This window comes from Schistocerca piceifrons, chromosome 7 (assembly GCF_021461385.2).
Source record: "Schistocerca piceifrons isolate TAMUIC-IGC-003096 chromosome 7, iqSchPice1.1, whole genome shotgun sequence".
Taxonomy (NCBI): domain Eukaryota; kingdom Metazoa; phylum Arthropoda; class Insecta; order Orthoptera; family Acrididae; genus Schistocerca; species Schistocerca piceifrons.
Genome location: NC_060144.1, coordinates 213,933,289 through 213,956,244, shown reverse-complemented (window position 1 = coordinate 213,956,244; position 22,956 = coordinate 213,933,289). Strand labels below are relative to the sequence as shown.

General features: G+C 43.4%; 1 protein-coding gene across 1 annotated transcript in view; it reads left to right on the top strand.

The window, feature by feature from the left end:
- LOC124709123 (flocculation protein FLO11-like) overlaps positions 1–22,956 on the top strand; it is a 587,789-nt gene that overhangs the window by 498,815 nt on the left and 66,018 nt on the right. The window contains exon 2 of the mRNA XM_047240781.1: positions 5,095–5,328. Coding sequence (XP_047096737.1) covers positions 5,095–5,328 — 234 coding nt within the window. The remainder of the gene's footprint in view (positions 1–5,094; positions 5,329–22,956) is intronic.

Sequence of the window (22,956 nt, the reverse complement as noted above, 5' to 3'; positions counted from 1 at the left end):
TAGCAGCCTGCATTGCTGCGAAAGGTGGATATACACTGTACTAGTGCCGACATTGTGCATGCTCTGTTGCCTGTGTCTATGTGCCTGTGGTTCTGTCAGTGTGATCATGTGATGTATCTGACCCCAGGAATGTGTCAATAAAGTTTCCCCTTCCTGGGACAATGAATTCACGGTGTTCTTATTTCAATTTCCAGGAGTGTATTTGCGAGTGGAAGAGGAAGGAAAGTAACTAGCAACGGTACAGCGTACCCTTCGCCACGCATCGTACTGTAGTTTGCAAATTGTGCATGTAGATGTAATTGTAGCTGAGCTGTAACTATAGGTTCGTTTCTATTCTTGTTTGTAAATTATTTTGCTGTTCACTCCATAAAGCACATTTCGTTTCTCTGTTTCTCCCGTAATGTGTCAACGTATTCTCCACAATGTACAATAAAAGGCACTAGTCAACGCTTTCCTACGACAGTATCCAATCTTCCTTCAAAATTGCTATGCCCATCTCACACCCCCAACCACATGGCAACGTTTGATAAGTCGCAAATGTGCTGAACTATTGCCGTTACATAAGGTATGATCAGAAAAATATTCGTTTAAATGACAGGAAAAAGTACTGACAATGGTAACAAGTAGCCTTTTTTTTCCATCGTCGAATGTCGATATTTTCTCTTTACCATTAATATTGATATTACGATTTATCAAAGACTTCAGTATGGATATTGAAGATTTATCAAAGACTTCAGTATGGATATTGAAATATCTAAGTTTTTAGTTTACGTTCTGTAAATATCGTTAATCAGCGAACACTCCTATATTAATATTATGGCTGAGAAAGGTCGTAAGTTTGGCAAAGATAAAATTAATGACTGCATATTCGCGTCCTAAACAGTATCCAAGGTGCTGAGAACGAAAGAAGCTACCTTGCTTAATCTAGTGCAGTCTTCTACGGCAAGTAAACACCTCACTTAGCTCTACGTAAACGGAGAAGCCGCAAGAAGTCCTTATGGCTACCAGAGAGGCAATAAATCACGAGTAACGGGAGTGCAGCCTTCTGTGCAAAGAGCAGCACGCTCAGTGTTGGGGCAGTACTGGAGAACCAATGTGCAAGTACCTCAGTTTCGTGTCCTAGTTGTGCTAATTATAGTGATGCAATTCCAGGGATATAAATCGCATTGGACTTATGATTATTTTAGAAAAAGCACGTTGTACTTTCGATCGAATTACGTCAGTGTAATCAGTACCAGAAATTCAGCCAGTGATTTTCCATTGTCATTAGTTCTGAAGTAGAGTAACAGCCATTTACGTCGTTGATATGGAGCGGTTTTGACTGTTAACTTCCATTTTGACAGTTACTGTGATGGTTTAACTCCTTCATTTAACTCATGGCATGATCTACCTCCTCGGCTCTTCTGCTCCGTGGATACTTTAATGTGATCACTTATTTCATATCTTGTAAATGGAATAAACATCAAACAAGTAATCAGCTTTAAGTAGCTAAGCGTCAGAATGAGTCGATGATTGTAGAATCTGCCTGGAGAAAAAAATGTAGAATTGCGCGCGATAAATCAGCATTCAATAAAAATAACAGACTACTAAAATCGGAATGTTAGATGATCATGGATGAGAAGCAAGGTGGAAGAGCCCTATAGAAAGCCTATATAAGGGATACGAGGGGCTAGAAATACACGCAATAGAAGCCTCAAAGAAAGTTACCCAAATAAAATTCATTTTAGGGGAAAATGACACTTTTTGTTTGGATGTATGCAATAAAGACGCTGAGGCATAGAAATGTGTTACAATATACTGAGTGAGCAAATATAAATTTATAGCCTTACACACCTACGTAGGAAGAAAACAGTGGACTGAAGACGGTGTGGAGGTTTCTCCTGTCGAGAGGTGATCAAGAGTATTTTTAAAACTATTTGTTCACACACTACAGTTAGTGGGCACTTCTGCTGTTATTAAAGTCTTTGGCTCAGGTAATTGTAGCGCATATTACATCCCCAGTACATGTGCGGCGGTTTATTATACTTAAATGTTAATACTTTTTATTCGCTATCAATGGCAGGCTCGGTAGAGCCTAACCAAAAGTGTTCACTTAAAAAAAATGAATTGAAAATTATTTTTCAAACCAGTGATCACAGTTCCATATTGTCATACAACTAGTTTAAGACTGCCAACAAGAACCAGATACAAGCTATAATGCATTATGCGCCAGACACTTGATGTCTCATACAGCCGTTGCCGATCGCAGCGCCGTATTCTGACTGTTTACATATCTCTGTATTGAAATATGCATGCCTATACCAGTTTCTTTGACACTTCGGTATATTTCACAACCTCCTATCTTTATATTTATATGATGAATAAAATTCAAGTCCTACCGGTTGTCATAGGCTAATCTATACAGCGGGAATTGTAGGAAAGTCAATCATAGATACAGCACAGTCACAACATAGTTCGTCTGAGAATATACGGCACGTTGAAATTTTATGTATTTCGTTAATTATAGAAATTATTAGATTGATCATACATAAAAAGGGATGGAAGAGACAGATTAACTTCTCACAGGAAAATGACACTAGCAGATTCGCTGGTGTTCGTGCCAACTGCTGTTGTTCGTGACATTTTACAAAACCCTAGCGAACGACTACAAAGGTCAAGCTTGTGTACGCAGGTGAACCTCGCAGGACGAGTTTAACGTTGGCACGAGTTCAAGTTGCCTCTGACAAGACAAATGGTGTGAATCGATTAAAGTCGGTCTCGGTCCTCAGAGACATCAGGAACATAGAATTTTGTAGCCTTTTTTTATTGCAATTTCTCAGAAATTTAAATTGAAAATAAATATTTCCACCGCGACTAGTTTTATAATATTCCCCTGTATTTTTTAATACAGTTCCCTCATTGCCTTCACTGCAGCTATGGCTGGCTATAACATGACCTTTCTTTTCAATCCGACATCAGTTCAACGCCAGTTTTGATTCTTAATCGCTTCTCTCTAGACTAAAAGAATCTAAGATAAAACATCACGAAGACATTAGCTGAATGGGACGGAAATAGACAGATGTTATGTACATGTACAGACAAAGAAATAACAACAGTTTCAGAAAAAATTGGAAGACTTATTCAGGAGACAGAGCTTCACAAACTGAGGAAGCCAATAACATATTAGGTACCCTGTGACCCTTATGCAAGCAGTTGTTCGGCTTTGCATTGTTCGATAGAGTGGTTGGACGTCCTCCTGAGGGATATTGTGCCAATCTGGGTCCAATTGCCGCGTTAGATCTCAAAATCCCGAGCTTGTTGAAGGGCGCTGCTCATAGTGCTGCAAACTTTCTGAAGTTGTATTCAAGTTACATGTGAGAACGCTATGACAATTCGTCTTGTTCTTTTGGAGATTAGCTTGTTCAGAGACACAGGCGAGACGGTTTTAATAAAACTCTCAACTACGTTATTTTTTCCGTCATCCGACTTTGATAAACTATATTTACACTACTGGCCATTCAAATTGCTGCACCAAGAAGAAATGCAGATGATAAACGGGCGTTCATTGGAATATTATATTATATTAGAACTGACATGTGATTACATTTTCACGCAATTTGGGTGCATAGATCCTCAGAAATCATTACCCAGAACAACCACCTCTGGCCTTGATACGCATGAGCATTGAGTCAAACAGAGCTTGGATGGTGTGTACAGGTACAGCTGCCCATACAGCTTCAACACGATACCACAGTTCATCAAGTGTAGTGACTGGCTTATTGTGACGAGCCAGTTGCTCGGCCACCATTGACCAGATGTTTTCAATTGGTGAGAGATCTAGAGTATGTGCTGGCCAGGGTAGCAGTCGAACATTTTCTGTATCCAGAAAGGCCTGTACGGCTCCTGCAACACGCGGTCGTGCATTATCCTGCTGAAATGTAGGGTTTCGCAGGGATCGAATGAAGGGTATAACCACGGGTCGTAACACATCTGAAATCTAACGTCCAAAGTGCTGTCAATGCGAACAAGAGGTGACCGAGACGTGTAACCAATGGCAACCCATACCATCATGCCGGGTGATTCGCCAGTATGGCGATGACGAATAAACGCTTCAAATGTGCGTTCACCGCGATGTCGCCAAACACGGATGTGACTATCATGATGCTGTAAACAGTACCTTGATTCATCCGAAAAAATGACGTTTTGCCATTCGTGCATCCAGGTTCGTCGTTGAGTGCACCATTGTAGGCGTTCCTGTCTATGGTGCAGCGTCAAGGGTAACCGCAGCCATGGTCTCCGAGCAGAGAGTCCATGCTGCTGCAAACGTCGTCGAACTGTTCATGCAGATCGTTGTTGTCTTGCAAACGTCCCCATCTGTTGACTCAGGGACCGAAACATGGCTGCACGGTCCGTTACAGCCGTGCGGATAAGATGCCTGTCATCTCGACTGCTAGTGATACGAGGCCGTTGGGATCCAGCACAGCGTTCCGTATTACCCTCCTGAACGCACCGATTCCATATTCTGCTAACAGTCATTGGATCTCGACCAACGCGAGCAGCAATGTCGCGATACGATAAACCGCAATCGTCATAGGCGACAATCCGACCTTTATCAAAGTCGGAAACGTGATGGTACGCATTTCTCCTCCTTAAACGCGGCATCACAACAACGTTTCACCAGGCAACGCCGGTCAACTGCTGTTTGTGTATGAGAAATCGGTTGGAAAGTTTCCTCATGTCAGCACGTTGTAGGTGTCGCCACCGGCGCCAACCTTGTGTGAATGCTCTGAAAAGCTAATCATTTGCATATCAGAGCATCTTCTTCCTGTCAGTTAAATTTCGCGTCTGTAGCACGTCATCTTCGTGGTGTAGCAATTTTATTGGCCAGTAGTGTATAAAGTGCCCCAAACTATGTCAAGTTACCTGCGAAAATCCCATGAAAATTCGTCTAGTAGTTTTGGAGAAGAGTGTTGAAAAACGGAGACAGACACGACAGTTTTTCAAATTTGCTGTCGGTATAGACGTTTTTTGAGCTTGCTTTTGAGGGAGAAGAATTAAAATTTTTTGCTGTACCCGCGCCGATAGTAATGAGATTTTTTTCGCCTTGTGTTGCAGAACTACAAGGAGAAAGAGGCCGGCAAGGTGGTGGTGTACACGACGACGATGGGTGTGGTACGCGAGACGTACCAGGCGTGCCTCAAGGTGCGGAACATCCTGCGCACGCTGCTGGTGCGCTGCGAGGAGCGCGACGTCTTCATGAGCCGCGAGGTGCAGACCGAGCTGCGGGAGCGCATGCGAAGCGCCAGCGTCGTCGTGCCGCAGGTCTTCGTCGACGGCCAGCACCTGGGGGTAGGTACAGGCGCACCTGGACGGCTCCCGCCGTACACTGGATTTCCACGAACTAACTGTTTTTTATTTCTCGATTTTTTTCGCGCTCAGACTATAGTGCTTCAGGGTATCTGCAGCTGCAATAATTAATTGGAAGCAAATTACACCGCCAGTTCCTGAAAATTGCAACTGTTGCTGTAGTTTGTTTTCAGTTGTTCGTGAATTATCATTAGAAATTATGATTTTAATAACTTTACAACTATACTAGATAAAGCAACGACTGGAAGTTCATTTTTCGGAGACTAATTTCCTGAAAGAGTACGGCACCAGCCTCAAAAAACTCGAAAAAAAATCTTCGTCATTGAAGATTAGATTTCCGAAGACTGGTAATCACAAATCATTTGTATTAAATTAACGTTACCGTCAATAACTGAGCATGTTACGTGAAAATCAGGTAATTGTGTTGTCACTGGTTCAAAACTCACTAGCAGCAGCATTATTTTAAATATTTATTTATATTCGATATTTACTGATAAACATGAATGTTAATTAACAAATACTGGACATGAAAAAAAGTATTTTTCCTTTTCTTTACTGGTGCTGACATCCGAAATGACTTATAGTTATAATTAAACGAAAAATGTACATCAATAATAGCATTCAATCTCTATAAATAAAAAAGACTTTATTTTCCATTTGACATTTGTATATTTACACCAAATTTTAATTTACTGTTAACACTAACAGTCGTGTGGAATCAGTAATTAAAATTCAAAATGTGACATTTTATTGAAAATTATGATTCGGTATTTGTTGATAAATATGGAACATAAATATAAGTCAAAAAGTGTTGCTAAAAACATATTTGAACCAGTGACTTTAAGATTATAAAACTTTGATGCTGATGATCTACTGAAAACTATGTTAATGGTTTACAAGTTTTTAATACCTGATATCTAAATTTCAGATGCCTTCTTTCGAGTTTCTTTTTTTCTGAAAATTGCGTCGTATTGGTTTAGGAAACTGATGTCCAAACACTGAGCTTCACGTTTTCTAATTATGAAGAATATTGAAGATGGACGGTCTCTATTGTCCCCCTATAAGACAAAACTGTAGCAAATGCCGGGTTAGAAAACCCACAGTGCTTATAGTTGACGTGGTGAAGTAGTAACATGGATGTTAGGCGTTGGAATGCCGGACAGCAAAGACTCAGAACAGTAATTACTGTGAGAGCGTAGACGTGAAATGGATTGCCGAAATGGAAGCCCAAGTCTCGCTTGACGAAGTTGTCTGCCAATTTTATTTTTCACGGCTTTCTTGACTATTGAATTCTATTAGAGTGAAACTGTCCCCAATGTCTTGGCCATTCTTTGAATTACGAGATAGACGAGATTATGACCACAGCCAAACAGAACACTAGCAGGTAGACAGTTATAGATGGTTTGTGCTTTATTTCAGTTACCGTGTAGGGTGAGTCGGGAGGAAAGGTACATGCATTGAGGGGTGATAGTATTACTGATTCTGCACAAAAAAAGGTACATAAACCTAGGTTCAAACAGTTTCCGAGGAAACTAATAATAACAATAGGAAACAGGACAAATACAGGTGGCAGTACACGAAATGGTGTGATCTGTTTTGTGTTCATTTCTTCACGAAAGATGCTCAGAAACTACAATCTTTTCTGCAGCTCTTGTAGATAGCTGCTGTGTTGCTGATCTGAGCTCAGTCGTATGGTCCTTTACTTGAACACACGCTTGTAAAACACTAGCTAGGAGTTCCTTCCCAAGCCAATACCGCAAAAAATAATGTAATGGAGTAAGATCGGGTTACCTCGGTGGCCAAGAAAAGACTCCACGGCGACAGATTAAAGGACCAAGATACGTTTCAGTGAGGTATTGTGTTACTGACAGTACGGAATATGCAAGAACTCCATCGTGCTGAAAGTGCTTTACATCGTGTTGCCAAGATATATCTTCCAGGTATTCTGTTAACACATTTTGTAGGAAATCAATATATCATACTCCATTAAGACGGTTACCTGAAACAGCTCGATCTATGAGTTGTTAGCCGGCCGGGGTGGCCGAGCGGTTCTAGGCGCTTCAGCCTGGAACTGCACGACCGCTACGGTCGCAGGTTCGAATACTGCCTCGGGCATGGATGTGTGTGATGTCCTTAGGTTAGTTAGGTTTAAGTAGTTCTAAGTTCTAGGGGACTGATGACCTCCGAAGTTAAGTCCCATAGTGCTCAGAGCCATTTGAACCATTTATGAGTTGTTACCAATAACATATCATCACATGTACATTGAGAAACATCGTTGAAAATTTCTCCCCAGCAGATTTCCATCTGCTCACACGTTTGAGTTGCAAGTGTTATTGATGCCGTTGCTGATACATATTGACTCATCAGTGAACAGAATATGTGGGATACAGCGTCCTTTATCCGTTATCCACTGACAGAATTGCTTTCCTCTGGTATCACCTCATACTTGCACATATGACGCACTCTGCCGTAGTACGAATGCAGATCCCGCCCATATACTGTGCGAATCACTCGTTTATCACCAAGCTGTGCAGCAATTCTTCTACAGCTGGTAGTTCTGCTGCGTTCTATCATTTAAGAAATGTTTTCAGTTCCACTTAGATCTTGTCGGATGGGACGTCCAGATAAACATATACGCTGGGAGCGTACCAAGCTCACGCAGTCGGTCAAACACCATGATAAATACACTGAATCCGGGACTCTGCGCTTAGGAAACCGTCGTTCGTATTCGTGAACAGCGACTCTCGAATTCCCTTTGCAAAAAGCTTGTAGACAAAGATCATGTTAACATACCGCTCATGTGTGAAGACCTGTGACATTTTCATTATACCGATCCTCACAGATTTGCCTGTACATGTAACGACACTGTAATATAGTGGCTGCTGGTGCAACCACTGTAGTTCTGAGAGGTGAGATAAACAACGTGTACGCTTGCTGGACTCGTCGCTCAACCATGCGGAAGAGAAGTGCGAATTGAAATGGTCTGAGAATGTCTTTACACACAACGTAGACTAACGTCGCCCTGATTGTTTTGCATGTGAATGCTGCTGAAGAACGACATGCGACTGACACCAGTGATATTCAAACAGATATATGTCGGATGCTGTCAAGAAAAGGACATGTTTATTTGAAGCTTTTAGTTCAGAATCACCAATGCTGTCACTTCTCAAAGCACGCACCTTTCCTTCGCACTCACCCTGTATGTTTAGCGGCGAGCTGCTGCTTTGTGAGTCTCGTGTGGAGTGTGTGTGTCGGTAGCATTAACATTCCCAGGCAGACAGTTGCTCCTGGTTACAGCCAAGTTTGAGCTCGACCTCTAGTGCTGGAAGCAGTGGCTGCGACAGCTATTGCGCTCAGAAGCACAGTCATGGACAGTTCCCCAGCATATACGGAACTGCTTTACTTAAAGCCTACCTGACCGAACTAAAACACAAAAGAATAGATGGGCAAAGAAGACTTTAAAGTTGGAGATCAGGATTTGTTTCAACAAAGGAAAGAAGGGAAGAGAAGCAATTCTGAGATTTTGATAAGTAATAGAAGGCACACCGAAGAAAAATATTTTGCCAGCATTTATTGGCATACAGCAAGTCTTCGATAATTTGATATAGAATAAGACACCTTACAATCCTTAGAAGATTGCCCTGAAGTACAGATACAGAAGAACAATCTACAATACATACAAAACTCTAGTAACAGTACTAAAAGTGAAAAAGTAAGGGAGATGAGATTGTAGCAAGGAGGGTGTAAGGCAGGGTTCAAGCTTATCGCTACTGTTTAACAATTATTATGTTGCAGAAGCAATGAAAAGAGCGAGAGAAAATTTCGGAACAGGAGTAAAAGAGCAAGGAGAAGAGGTTCCAATACTATTATTTACAAACGACGTACCCTTAGCACTTCCGTTCGCAGTTGAAGAAGACTTAGAAGATATTCTGAAATTAACTGATATCATAGAAACTACGGGTCATAGCTTAAGAATAAACAAAGAAAAGTTTAAAGTATAGCTATCTGCTGAAACACCAGTAAAATATTTAATAAAGAAAATTACAGTATACAAATGCTGTAAAGCTGGTTAGTTATCACAACTACATTGAAAGACTTACCATATGAAAATGAATGAAAGTCTCAAAGTAGGCAGGAAACCCATTTCAGGAATGTTACTGTCCACAAACGTCTGCTTCACAGATGCTGTGTTATGACAGGGTGCATTGTGGTGCTGACACAGTCAATTGTTCGGCTACTGTACCTTCCGCATTGAGCGGTTTTTTAAGTTCAACAAGAGGACCACACCCTAACAACGAAAGACGCCCTCTTCCCTAACACTATCTCCTCCCTACTTCACTGTCGTCACTACGCATGACGGCAGGTAAAGTTTTCCAGGCATTCGCCAAATTCAAAACATTCCATCGCATTTACACACGGTATAGCGTGATTTATCACTCCAAATCACTTGTTTCCATTCATCCACTATGCAGATACATCACTCTTTACCCTGAACATCACTTAGCATTGACTACAGAAACATGTGGCCCATGAGAAGTTGCTCGACCATTGTACGGCATTCTTCTTACCTCCCTACGCACAGTCATTTTGCTATCTTGACTGCTCGTAACACTTTGGAATCTTAGGACTGGTCCGTTCCGCTCATTTGCTCGACAGTCCCTGTCCGTCAGTACGTGAGGTCTGTATGTAGCGTCATTGGATGACGTTTCCGGACGCGGGTTTCTGTCCTCGATTTGTTCCTCAAAACACACTCTACAACCCCTTGAAGTTTGCCGCAGCAGTTTTGGGACATCCTGTGTGTACCTCTGAAGTGAGCTGAAGAAAGATTACGAGGCTGCTGTATTTGCCTCAGGGTAAAGAGGTTATGGTTCGAGTAGGTTTGGTACTTCACTCACGTTCCGGCAGGTCGTCGCGTTGAGCGGTCCGGTGATGCGTCGCCAGGCGATCTGCTCGTGACTAATTGAGCGGACTGCAGTAAACTCGGCGGTGAGCAGGGCTGCAATTCCTGGGAGACCGCTCGCCGTGTTCTCGACCGCCGCCGTGGGCCAGCAGTGAATAATGCAGACGCGTGGAGACGGCCAAGTCCTAACCGACGCTCCCGCCGTCTGCGTCGCAACCAGGCAGACGGGAGGTTAAGGCTTGGAGGAACAGACGACCGGAGCTCCACTGGAGACTCGGAACATACACTGCCCAACCAGAATATTGTGGCCACCGACCTGGTATCGACATAAACCCGTCCAGGCGATAGCAGCTTCACGTAGCGAGGAATGACTGCTAGTCAGACACACGCACGGTGCGTTTAGTATCAGTGAGCGTGCTGTCTGCGTGTAGAACGGGGAAGGCGCGCGATCTGTCTATGACTGAGAGCAGATTGCGATGGCCCGGAGGTCCGGCACGAGCATTTCGAAAACTGCTCGACTTGTCGGATGTTCGAGGAGTGCTGTGGTGAGTGTCTTCAACACGTGGGAAAACCAAGATATAACCACGTCCAGACATCGTGAGTTTGGGCGGCCAACCCTAATTGCAGATGTTGGACGTCGTAGGAGGGCAGACTAGTAAAACAGGACAGGCGGCAGACAGTGACTGAACTAACAGCAGACATATGCTCGGCAGAATACAAGTGTGTCTGAACACACTGGGCATCGAATACTCCTAACGATGAGCCTGCGCAGCCGACGCCCCTTGCACGTCCCAATGTAAACACCATAGCGTCAGTGTTAACTCGACGACATCGGCAACTGTGACTGAAATGGGCACGTGACTATCGGCACTGGACGTTGTCACAGTGGAAGAGCATTGCAAGGTCTGTTGAATCCCGATACCTTCTTGATCATGTCGATGGGAGGGCGCGAATCCGTCGTCTCTCAGGGGAACAGCTCCTTGACACCTGTACTGCTGGACGGAGACAACCTGATGGCATCGTACACTGGTTGCAGACCCTTCGTAACGATCGTATTTCCCGACGGCCGTGCCATTTTTCAACAAGACAATGCTCCATGTCACAAGCCAGAAGTGTGATAGGTGGTTCGAGGAACCGAGTGGCGAGTTCAAATTGATGTGCTGCCCCCCCCCCCCTCCAACTTGCCAGACCTGAACCCGATCGAACACATCTGGGATGTGACTGAACGTGGCCTCAGGTCTCATCACCCCCTCCACGAAATTTACGTGAAATAGGTGACTTGTGTGTGCAGCTCCCTCCAGCGACCTACCAAGGCCTCATTGCTTCCATGGCACATCGGGTCGCCGCTGTTATCCGTGCCAAAGGTGGACATACCGTCTATTAGGTAGGCGGTCATAATTTCCTGGCTGATCAGTGTAAAACGAGCGTATACGTTACGGAGAAGTGCAAAATCAAGTGATTGTAATTATTCTCAACACTTCGCTCATCCACGACGTTTAGAATGCAGCTCGATACAGCTCCGCACTTTTGCCTAGTGAACAAATATTGAACGAATTTTCCGACTGGTTTGAGGACATCATACCAAATAGGACTCAATATTTATTTCTGAACAAGGAGAAATTGTCAAATGTGAAAGTAATATTCAGGTGTGTCCAAAGTAGTTGCTCACTCCCATACTTCACAAATTCTCTGTGCATGTTCTTCGTATAAAAGACGCTAAACGATTGAACTTCATTGTCTGTTGAGAAATAATTGCTGACAGAGAGGCGTACAAGTAGTTATTCTTTCGACTTTGCATCGGTGAACGAAACGAGAAGAAAGTTGAATATAGCAACTGACCAAAAAGTGAAGCATCCACATAGCAAGCAGGTAACGATATGAAGCTTCACGGGGTGAGAGAGTACGTGGAGTATGTGACGTTACTTGAGTGATATCAAAATTGAGTCAAATTCACGAATAACTTGCAAGTATGAGTCCACTTATCAATATGATGTTGCGTCCCCTCTGTCCTGGATTTTGGCCCTCGAGTTCAATCGTTTTTTAACCATTAAAAAACATTCTGAAGACTTCTAAAACGTCGTTCTTTATGCCTCCGATGAATCCATTTTTCTGTAGCATATAGGGCCACACTCCTCTCGAAACGGTTTTCAGCCTCTTTCCTTGGCGGCTTATCTAAGGATCAACAGAAAAGTTTCGCTTATCTGCAAGTTTGCTATCGCTCTTCTTTCATTTACTTCTTCGCATCGCTGATCGCTGCTTATTCAGAACCCCAAGTTTTTGCTGAAAAGTGACACAGTTCCACGGAAGAGAGCAGCGATTCAATGTTCGAATATTTATAAATCTTTCGTGATTCTAGGCATAGAAATTTACTTTTTTATACTGTCTTATTAATACAGATCGACCTGAAAAATAATCATAATTGATAAAAACTAATAATCTAATTTTTAAAATCCCTGGACTCAAAGACGGTTCAAATTTCACAAATCTAATTGTTGTAAACTGTCTTCCTCCTTTGTTGTTTTCTACCAGTGATCGTATTTGTCTTCCTTTCTCCCATGACAATCACCATTGTCTTTGTCCTTCTGCCGTGTGTCTTTATGCCACTTGGTTCACAAATGTACTTCTATTTCTTCAAAATGCTGCTGTTTGATCTTCCAGGTTTTCTAGGCTAAACTGGCTGTTTACATATTTTTGGTTTTGGAGCCGAACTGTCATTTCCTTTAAGCGATGTTTCCACAACTTCTCTACTTGTCTTTTTAAGACGTCGAGCACAGACCTGGATTTCAATCAAACTGTTAGTAGGAAAAAACGTTGGAGGGGCAGTCGATGAGAACTAGAGTACGTAATCCAATCCTGTTTTTCCTCCCTCCCTCTCTCCCTCCCCTATTTCTCTCAATGTTTCGTAGCGGCTCCGGTTTTTTTGTTTATTATTATTATTATTATTATTCATTAGTTTTCTGACTTGTTTGATGCAGCCTGCCACAAATTCCTTCTCCTCACCTACCTCTTCATCTTACAGTATCGCTTGCACCCTATATCCTCAGTTATTTGTTGGATGTTTCAGATTTCTCAAATATTTGTCTTCCCATACAGTTTTACCCTCCACAGTTCGCTCTAGTACCATGGAGGTTATTCCCTGACGCCTCATGTCCTATAATCTTGTCGCTTCTTCTTGCCAGTGTTTTCCGTATGTTTCTTCCTTCGCCGATACTGCGGAGCATTCCTCACTTCTTATCTTATTAGTCCACCTGATTGGCAACATTATTTTGTAGAATCACATCTCAAACGCTTCGATGCTCTTCCGTTCCACTCTTCCCACTATTTGTGCTTCGCTACCATGCAATGTTTTGCTTCAAACATACATTATAAAATACGTCTTCCTCAAATTAAGGCCAATGTTTGATACAAGTTGACTTGTCTTGACCAGGAGTACCCTCTTTGTCTGTTGTAGTCTGCTTTTTATGTCCTTCTTGCTGCACCCGTCAGTATAATTTTGCTCCCAAGGTAGCAGAATTCTTTAACTTCGTCTACATCGTGATCACCAGTTATGATGTTAAGATTCTAGCTTTTCTCATTTCTGCTGCATATCATCACCTTTGTCTTTTTCCGGTTTATTCTTTATCCCGTGTTCTGTAACTCACTAGACTGTTCATTCCATTGCATAGCTTCCGTAATTCTTCCCATGCATTCACTGAGGATAGAAATTTCAGCAGCGAAACTGATCATAGATATCCTTTCAACATGAATTTTAATTCCACTCTTGAGCCTTTCTTTTATTTCCGCCATTGCTTCTTCGATGTCTCGGTTCAAATGGCTCTGAGCACTATGGGACTCAACATCTGAGGCCATCAGTCCCCTAGAACTTAGAACTACTTAAACCTAACTAACCTAAGGACACCACACACATCCATGCCCGAGGCAGGATTCGGACCTGCGACCGTAGCGGTCGCGTGGTGCCGGACTGAAGCGCCTAGAACCGCTCGGCCACACTGGCCGGTTTCGATGTCTCGATTGAACAGTATAGGAGAAATACTGCAGACCTATCTCACCCCCGTTTTAGTCTGAACACTTCATTCTTTGTCTCGAGTCTTAGTGTCCCATCTCGGTTTTTGTACATATTGTATATAAACCGTCTTTCCCTGTAGCTGACCCCAGTTTTTCTCAGAATCTCGAACATCTTGCACTATTTTTCATTGTTGAACGCATTCTAAAGGTCGACGAAAGTTATGAGCGTATCTTGACTTTTCATCACCCTTGCATCCATTACCAAGCGGGAACGTGAGAACTGCCTGTCTGGTGCCTTTACGTTTCCTAAAGCCAAACAGTTCGTCATGTAGCAGAGCGTTTTCTTTTTCATACGTAGATACACATACATTTACCTGCTGTAAATCATCCTCGTTTCTCTCACACCTTTTCATGGTCGTCACTGGAAAGAAGTTAGTAATTGGAAGCAAATGTTTCGGGCTGTGGCGGGATAGATTACTCCGAGAGCCTCAGCGTTCATCTCTGCAGTGGACTGAAGAAACCGCCGGCTCTGCAATCGTACAGTGAAAGCGGTGGGCGAGGCAAAGAGGAGAGCGTGGAGAGGTCCCGCAAAAAGCAAAAGGAGGAGTGAGAAGGCGAGGCGAGTCCCCTTCCTTCGTGGAGCACCCTGGGCGCCCAGTTTCCCTTGCAGCCGGGCCTCTCGCTGTACGCGACCACCTGGTACTTCTGCAGGAGGGAAGAACGATCTGTAACTTTGTTAGTTTATTGTCCAACTTACTTGGCTGAAAACCTACTATCTTACAGTGAACGTCAAAGCTATACAGGGTGTTCAGCTGCACCTACCGACATCCTTTTACACAACCAGCCTGGCCTTCAAAAACCACGCAAGAGATTTCCATATTCTCTGTTTCGCAAAAAATTAGTCCTACAATAAAAATGAATACGACCTTTTTGTAGGTAATTTAATGTAATTAAGTTTTGCTCTGGAATTCGTTTTCGAGTCATTCAAGGAAAACGTACAAAAGCGACTTTCAAACGCACCGCTACTCCCACATTCAGCCCCACCGGTCAGGTTTCTACTGTGTTGTTTACGGCACTCCTTGCACGTATTTGCGACTCCACGAATTATTACTCGCATTCTACTTTTTTTTTGTCTTCATTGACTAGCCATAGTACGTCACAGGCTTAGTCGAGCACTTAAAAACTGTAAGTGCTCGTAACAATTCCGTGAATTTTAACAGCATGAAACAAACAGCTGCATCATTCTACTGGTGAGGCCTTCTGACTACGAAACTAATGTACTTTTAATGGTTAGCGTAACTTTTACTAAAGTGGTTTTTCTTTCATTGCCCTCATGAGCACATTTAAATTAATAATATGAGCGAGGTAGCCGACTACGCTGGTGACATAATAACCCAAACAATAATGATAAATAGGGGTCAAATATCGGGAATAGTTCGTGTAATCTAAAATATTTCTACAGTGGTAAGACGGAGTGTCACGAGCAACATACTACACTACTGGCCATTAAAATTGCTACACCAAGAAGAAATGCAGATGATAAACAGGTATTCATTGGAAAAATATATTGTACTAGAGCTGACATGTGATTACATTTTACGCAATTTGGGTGCACAGATCCTGAGAAATCAGTACCACCTCTGGCCATAATAACGGCCTTGATACGCTTGGGCATTGAGTCAAACAGAGCTTGGATGGCGTGTACAGGTACAACTGCCCATGCAGCTTCAACACGATACCACAGTTCATCAAGAGTAGTGACTGGCATATGGTGACGAGCCAGTTGCTGGGCCACCACTGATCAGACATTTTCAATTGGTGAGAGATCTGGTGAATGTGCTGGCCAGGACAGCAGTCGAATACTTTCTGTATTCAGAAATGCCAGTACAGGACCTGCAACACGCGGTCGTGCATTATCCTGCTGAAATGTTGGGTTTCTCAGGGATCGAATTAAGCATAGAACCACGGGTCGTAACACATGTGAAATGTAACGTCCACTGTTCAAAGTGCCGTCAATGCGAACAAGAAGTGACCGACAAGTGTAACCAATGGCACCCCATACCATCACGCCAGGTGATACGCCAGTATGGCGATGACGAATACACGCTTCCAATGTGCGTTCACCGCGATGTCGCCAAACACGGATGCGACCATCATGATGCTGTAAACAGAACCTGGTTTCATTCGAAAAAATGACGTTTTGCCATTCGTGCACCCAGGTTCGTCGCTGAGTACACCATCGCAGGCGCTCCTGTCTGTGATGCAGCGTCAAGGGTAACCGCAGCCATGGTCTCCGAGCTGATAGTCCATGCTGCTGCAACGTCGTCGAATTGTTCGTGCAGATGGTTGTTGTCATGTAAAAGTCCCCATCTGTTGACTCATGGATCGAGACGTGGCTGCACGATCCGTTACAGCCATGCGGATAAGATGCCTGTCATCTCGACTCCTAGTGATACGAGGCCGTTGGGATCCAACACGGCGTTCCGTATTACCCTCCTGAATCCACCGATTCTATATTCAGCTAACAGTCATTGGATCTCGACCAACGCGAGCAGCATGTCGCGATATGATAAACCGCAATAACGATAGGCTAGAATGTGACCTTTATCAAAGTCGGAAACGTGATGGTACGCATTTCTCCTCCTTACACGAGGCATCACAACAACGTTGCACCAGGCAACGCCGGTCAACTACTGTTTGTGTATGAGAAATCGGTTGGAAAGTTTCCTCATGTCAGCACGCTATAGGTGTCGCCACCTTGTGTGAATGCTCTAAAAAGCTAATTATTTTCATATGAGAGCCTCTACTTTCTGCCAATTAAATTTCGCGTCTGTGGAATGTCATCTTCGTGGTGTAGCAATTTTAATGGCCAGTAGTGTATTTCTCTCCTCAGGCAAGTTGTAACAGCAATACTTTCTAAATTAGGATTTGGTTTACCTCTGTACTAGATTTTGCTTAATTTCTTGTACGTTCAGCAGTTTTCAACATTTTGTATTTTGTTATAATTGTTCTTTAAGCATAAATATATCTTTTTCTATGAGTTAATGTACAATGACTGTTGTGCCGTAAATACCGCGTTCTCGGTAGTCTCCCCATATAATAGAAGAATTAAACTGAATAACTCTGATCACAGACAGCCAAATCAGTTCCAACCGACCACCGGGTCTTGCTGTGTCATATGGCAGCATTCTAGCGCGATATGGCGGGACGTTTTGTCAACACATCGCTCTCCAGGCCGTTGTTGGCTTTGCAGATCTTGGAGTCGTTACTTCTCATTCAAGTACCACTCAATTGGCATCACGAGGCTGAGTGGAACCTGTTCCAGTTTTTACAGCAGGGTAATATCCCGGTGACAATACACTGGATAGCGATACGCACATATACAGATGGCGGTAGTCTCGCGTACACAAGGTACAAAAGAGCGGTGCCTTGGCTTGTACTAGATGGCTCACGTGAAAATGGCAGTTGGAGCTAGACGTATGGGACATTCCATTTCGGAAATCGTTAGCTAGTTCAATATTGCGAGATCTACAGTGTTAACAGCGTGCCGAGAAAACCAAATTACAGGCATTATCTCTCACCACAGACAACGCAGAGCGTGATGTCTCTCACTTAACGACCGAGAGCAGCGGCGATTGCTTAGATGTGTCAGTGGTAACAGACAAGCAACACTGCGTGAAATAAATGCAGAAATCAATGTGGGACGTACGACTGATGTATCCATTAGGGCAGTGCTGCGAAATATTCCATAATGGGCTATGGCAGCAGACGAGCAATGCAAGTGCCTTTGCTAACTGCACGACATCGCCTGCAGCACCTCTCCTGGGTGCGTGACCATATCGATTGGACGCTAGGCGATTGTAAATCCATGGCCCAGTCAGATGAGTCCTGGTTTCAGCTGATACAGTAAGAGCTGATAGTAGGGTTCGAGTGTATGTGTGTGTGTGTGTGTGTGTGTGTGTGTGTGTCAGACTGTATGGACCCAAATTGTCAACAAGGCACTGTGCAAGATGGTGGTGACTCTATAATGGTCTGGGTTGTGTTTACATGGAACAGAGTGGGTTCTCTGACCCATCTAAGCAGATCATTGACTGAAAACGGTTTGGTTCGGCTATTCGGAGACCATTTGCAACCATTCGTGTAATTCATGTACCCAAACAACGATCGAATTTTTGTGGCTGACAATGCACCATGTAACTGATCCAAAATTGTTCGCGATTGGTTTGAAGAACACGCTGGTCAGTTCGAGCGAATGATTTGGCCACCCAGATCGCCCGATGTGAGTCCCATCGAACATTTATGGAACATAATCTAAATGTCAGTTCGTGCACAAAATCCTGCACCAGCAGCACTTTTTCAATTATGGAAGGCTGTAGAGGTAGCATGGCTTATTGCTTTGCAGGGGAGTTACAACTATTTGTTGAGTCCATGCCACATGGAGTTGCTACTCTCGCTGAGCAAAAGGGGGTGCAACACGATACTGGGAGGTATCCCGTGACTTTTGTCAGCTCAGTATACATGACGTTAAACCCCATTCTACAAAATGTCAAACGCGAGCTAAACGTCAGCGCCTGATAAACATAATTTAACTATTACTTAGATGATCTAATACGACATTAACTACCACTAAATTTTGTAAAGTTCTGATGTGCAGTTTGCGTTCCCTACATTATGCAGACTGGGAGTGAACGTTACGTCGTTGCACACTATACCAACCAACGGCATTGGAAAATTGCACAGATTGCACCAGTGTTTAAAAAGGGTAGTAGGAGTAATCCATCGAACTACAGACCTATATCATTGACGTCGGTTTGCAGTAGGGTTTTGGAGCATATACTGTATTCAAACATTATGAATCACCTCGAAGGGAACGATCTATTGATACGTAATCAGCATGGTTTCAGAAAACATCGTTCTTGTGCAACTCAGCTATCTCTTTATTCGCACGAAGTAATGGCCGCTATCGACAGGGGATCTCAAGTTGATTCCGTATTTCTAGATTTCCGGAAAGCTTTTGTCACCGATCCTTGCAAGCGACTCCTAATCAAGCTGACTCCTAATCAAGCTGCGGGCCTATGTTGTATCGTGTCAGTTGTGCGACTGGATTCGTGATTTCCTGTCAGGAAAGTCGCAGTTCGTAGTAACAGACGGCAAATCATCGAGTAAAAAGTGATATCAGGTGTTCCCCAGGGAAGCGTCCTGGGACCTCTGCTGTTCCTGATCTATATAAATGACCTGTGTGACAATCTGAGCAATTCTCTTAGGTTGTTCGCAGATGATGCTGTAATTTACCGTCTAGTAAGGTCATCCGAAGACCAGTATCAGTTGCAAAGCGATTTAGAAAAGATTGCTGTATGGTGTGGCAGGTGGCAGTTGACGCTAAATAACGAAAAGTGTGAGGTGATCCACATGAGTTCCAAAAGAAATCCGGTGGAATTCGATTACTCGATAAATAGTACAATTCTCAAAGCTGTCAATTCAACTAAGTACCTGGGTGTTAAAATTACGAACAACTTCAGTTGGAAAGACCACATAGATAATATTGTGGGGAAGGATAGCCAAAGGTTGCGTTTCATTGGCAGGACGCTTAGAAGATGCGACAGGTCCACTAAAGAGACAGCTTACACTACACTCGTCCGTCCTCTGTTAGACTATTGCTGCGCGTTGTGGGATCCTTACCAGGTGTGATTGACGGAGGACATCGAAAGGGTACAAAAAAGGGCAGCTCGTTTTGTATTATCACGTAATATGGGAGAGAGTGTGGCAGATATGATACGCGAGTTGGGATGGAAGTCATTAAAGCAAAGACGTTTTTCGTCGCGACGAGATCTATTTACGAAATTTCAGTCACCAACTTTCTCTTCCTAATGCGAAAATATTTTGTTGAGCCCAACCTACATTGGTAGGAATAATCATCAAAATAAAATAAGAGAAATCAGAGCTCTAACAGAAAGATTTAGGTGTTCGTTTTTCCCGCGCGTTGTTCGGGAGTGGAATGGTAGAGAGAGAGTATGATTGTGGTTCGATGAACCCTCTGCCAAGCACTTAAATGTGAATTGCAGAGTAATCATGTAGATGTAGAATGTGTAACCAAGGGAAGCTTTTACTGTAATCCAAAAAAATCTGTATTACAGTCGTCTTTTCTTAATTTAATTTTCAGTTTTTATCCTGTCACACAACAACCAATGTTTGTTTCATTTTTGTGTTTTACTGACATTACTTACTGCTACAGAGCTGAAACTGTGAAGTACTGGAGGAACTAAAATGAAGGGATGTTTTAGTCCAGTAATGCAGCTTGTTGTCACTGTGTATGTTAGTCGGTAGCGGTTTTTTAAACCCAGTGTTCCAAATGCCATATCCCACCTCCCAGCCCAGCAATCCCAACCTTCTGTATTGCCGACACTGTCGCAAGGTAGCTGCCTCGCCGTCAAGGCCGGAGGTGGTGTCCGCAGCTGTTGCGATCGATGTGAGAGTAGCTGCCCCCCGCAGTCGGTGCTCTCGGGTTCGGCGGAGTCTGCCGTTGGCTACTCTTTCTGTTACCCTGACCCCTGGCAGTGCTAATGGGCCGGCCGCTTGGGGTGGCTCTGCTAAATGGCTTCCAGCCTTCCCACCTACCTCGCCAGCTCCTCCGTCCGTCCGCTGTTAAGACTGCATTCGGACTTAACGACTTAACTGTAGCTTCCGGGGAAGTATCGAGAGAGGAAGCCCCACTTTTTCAGTTAAGGCAACGCGACTCGGAAACCGAACGAACGCGTCTGGTCAAACCTGAGAGAAGGTAAGAAGATTAGGGTTTAAGTAGTGTCGACGACGAGGGCATTACAGGCGGAGCACGAATTTGGACTAGGGGAGGTTGTTGTTATTGTAATTGTTGTGCTGTTCACTCCGAACAGCAGTTCGATGTCGACGCTAGTCCACCTTGTGCAAGCCGCTTCATCTCTACGTAACTAATGCTGCCTTCATCCCTTTGCACCTGTTTACTGTAGGTAAGCCTAGATCTCCATCTACAATCCCCCCCCCCCCCATCCCCGATTTACATTCATTCCCAAATTCCACTTGCTTGATGCCTAAGGACGTGCCCTATCAACGGATCTCTACTTTTATAGGAGTGATCCTACGATTTTTTTTCCTCATTTCGATTCAGGATCTCCTCATTAGTTACCCGTTATAGCCATCTAATTTCTAACATTCTTGTGTAACTGTCTCAACTTTTTCTCGTTATTTTTTACCTCCATACGAGGCTCCACCACCTTTAGCAAATTTCTCTTCTCTTCTCTTCCTTCTGATAGTATGTATTACGTGTCCTTCCTGCTTCGGACATCGTCCGTTATTTGGCTTCCGCAATACCAAAAATCGGCTATCATTAATAATGGCTAATCTCGTAATCTAATTATCACAGGATCGCAAGCTTTAATTCGACTAAACTCCAAAATTCTTGTTTTAGCTTTGTAGACGTTATCTTACAACCCGTTTTTCAAGACACTATCCAGTTTGTTCCACTGCTTTTCCAAGTTCTTTGTAGTTCCTGACGGTGTTGCCATGTCATTGGCAAATCTCAGAGTCCTTATTTGTTGTTCCGGCTAGTTTAATTCCTGTTACAAATTTTTCGTAACTTTCATTCACCGCTTGTTCAGTGTAAAAACTGAATGGTTATGGGATGAATTACAACGTTGTCTCAGTCCCTTCTCAACTATTTCTTCCCTTTGATGGCTTTTGACTCTTGCAACAGCGTTCTTTTTTCTGCACGATTTGTACACAACCCTGTGTTATATCTTCACTTCTTAGAATTTCATAGAGTGTATTTCAGTGAATATTGTGAGTAGGATGGGGGAGAATTGAAAAAGAAATAAGCTTGTTCCCTTTCAAAGGAACCAGCCTGGATTTACGTTAAGCGATTTATGACAATTACAGAAAATCTGATCTGGATGACTGGACGGTGGATGAGAACCATCGCCCCTCCGAGTGCAAGTCGTCTGTCTACGTCATCTCGCGCAACGTCAAGCTGGAGTCATCTGATCAACTAATGGATTATTTGTTCCCGTCATGCCTATCGGTAGTTCCCCTTCATTCTTAACTCACTATATAAATGGAACAGAGCTGCTGAGTATGATTGAAAATGCAACGGGAGCGTGGAAATATCTCACCGTGTCGCAGAACTGCCACTCTACATTAATGATCCTGCAAAAAAGTAGGTCACTTTTAGAGACGAGTTCTGTGTTAACTCTACGTTTGCCTTGTGTTGCCGTGCGTTACCTGGTTGTTCCTAACAGCCAACTGCCTCCCAGCAGGCGTATCCTTGCGTGCATGGTTTCCTCCATTACACATGGGAACCTGTCTAGCAGCCGCTCAGTTCTGGCGAAGTGTAATAATATGAATTGCGAGGAGCTGCAACAACATTAAAAGTATTCAAAAATACTTCTGCACACAACCAACAGCACGATTTAATTTTTGTCTCTCCCATCCCTCCCTCTCTTGTCTCGGGAACACATAGAAGACTTCGTTGTTGTACACATTCGTTAATTACTCATTCTACTAACAAAACTATCACACTTGAATTCGAGTAACAAGAGACCACGCGGCAAACGGATTTTTGTAACTTTTTATATTTATGGTACGTTAAGTTCTGAACTCATATGAATCTACCGTAGTAGTCGAGGGCAACTCTGAAAAATTCTCGATAAAATCGTGTTTGGAGCTCTTAGAGGATC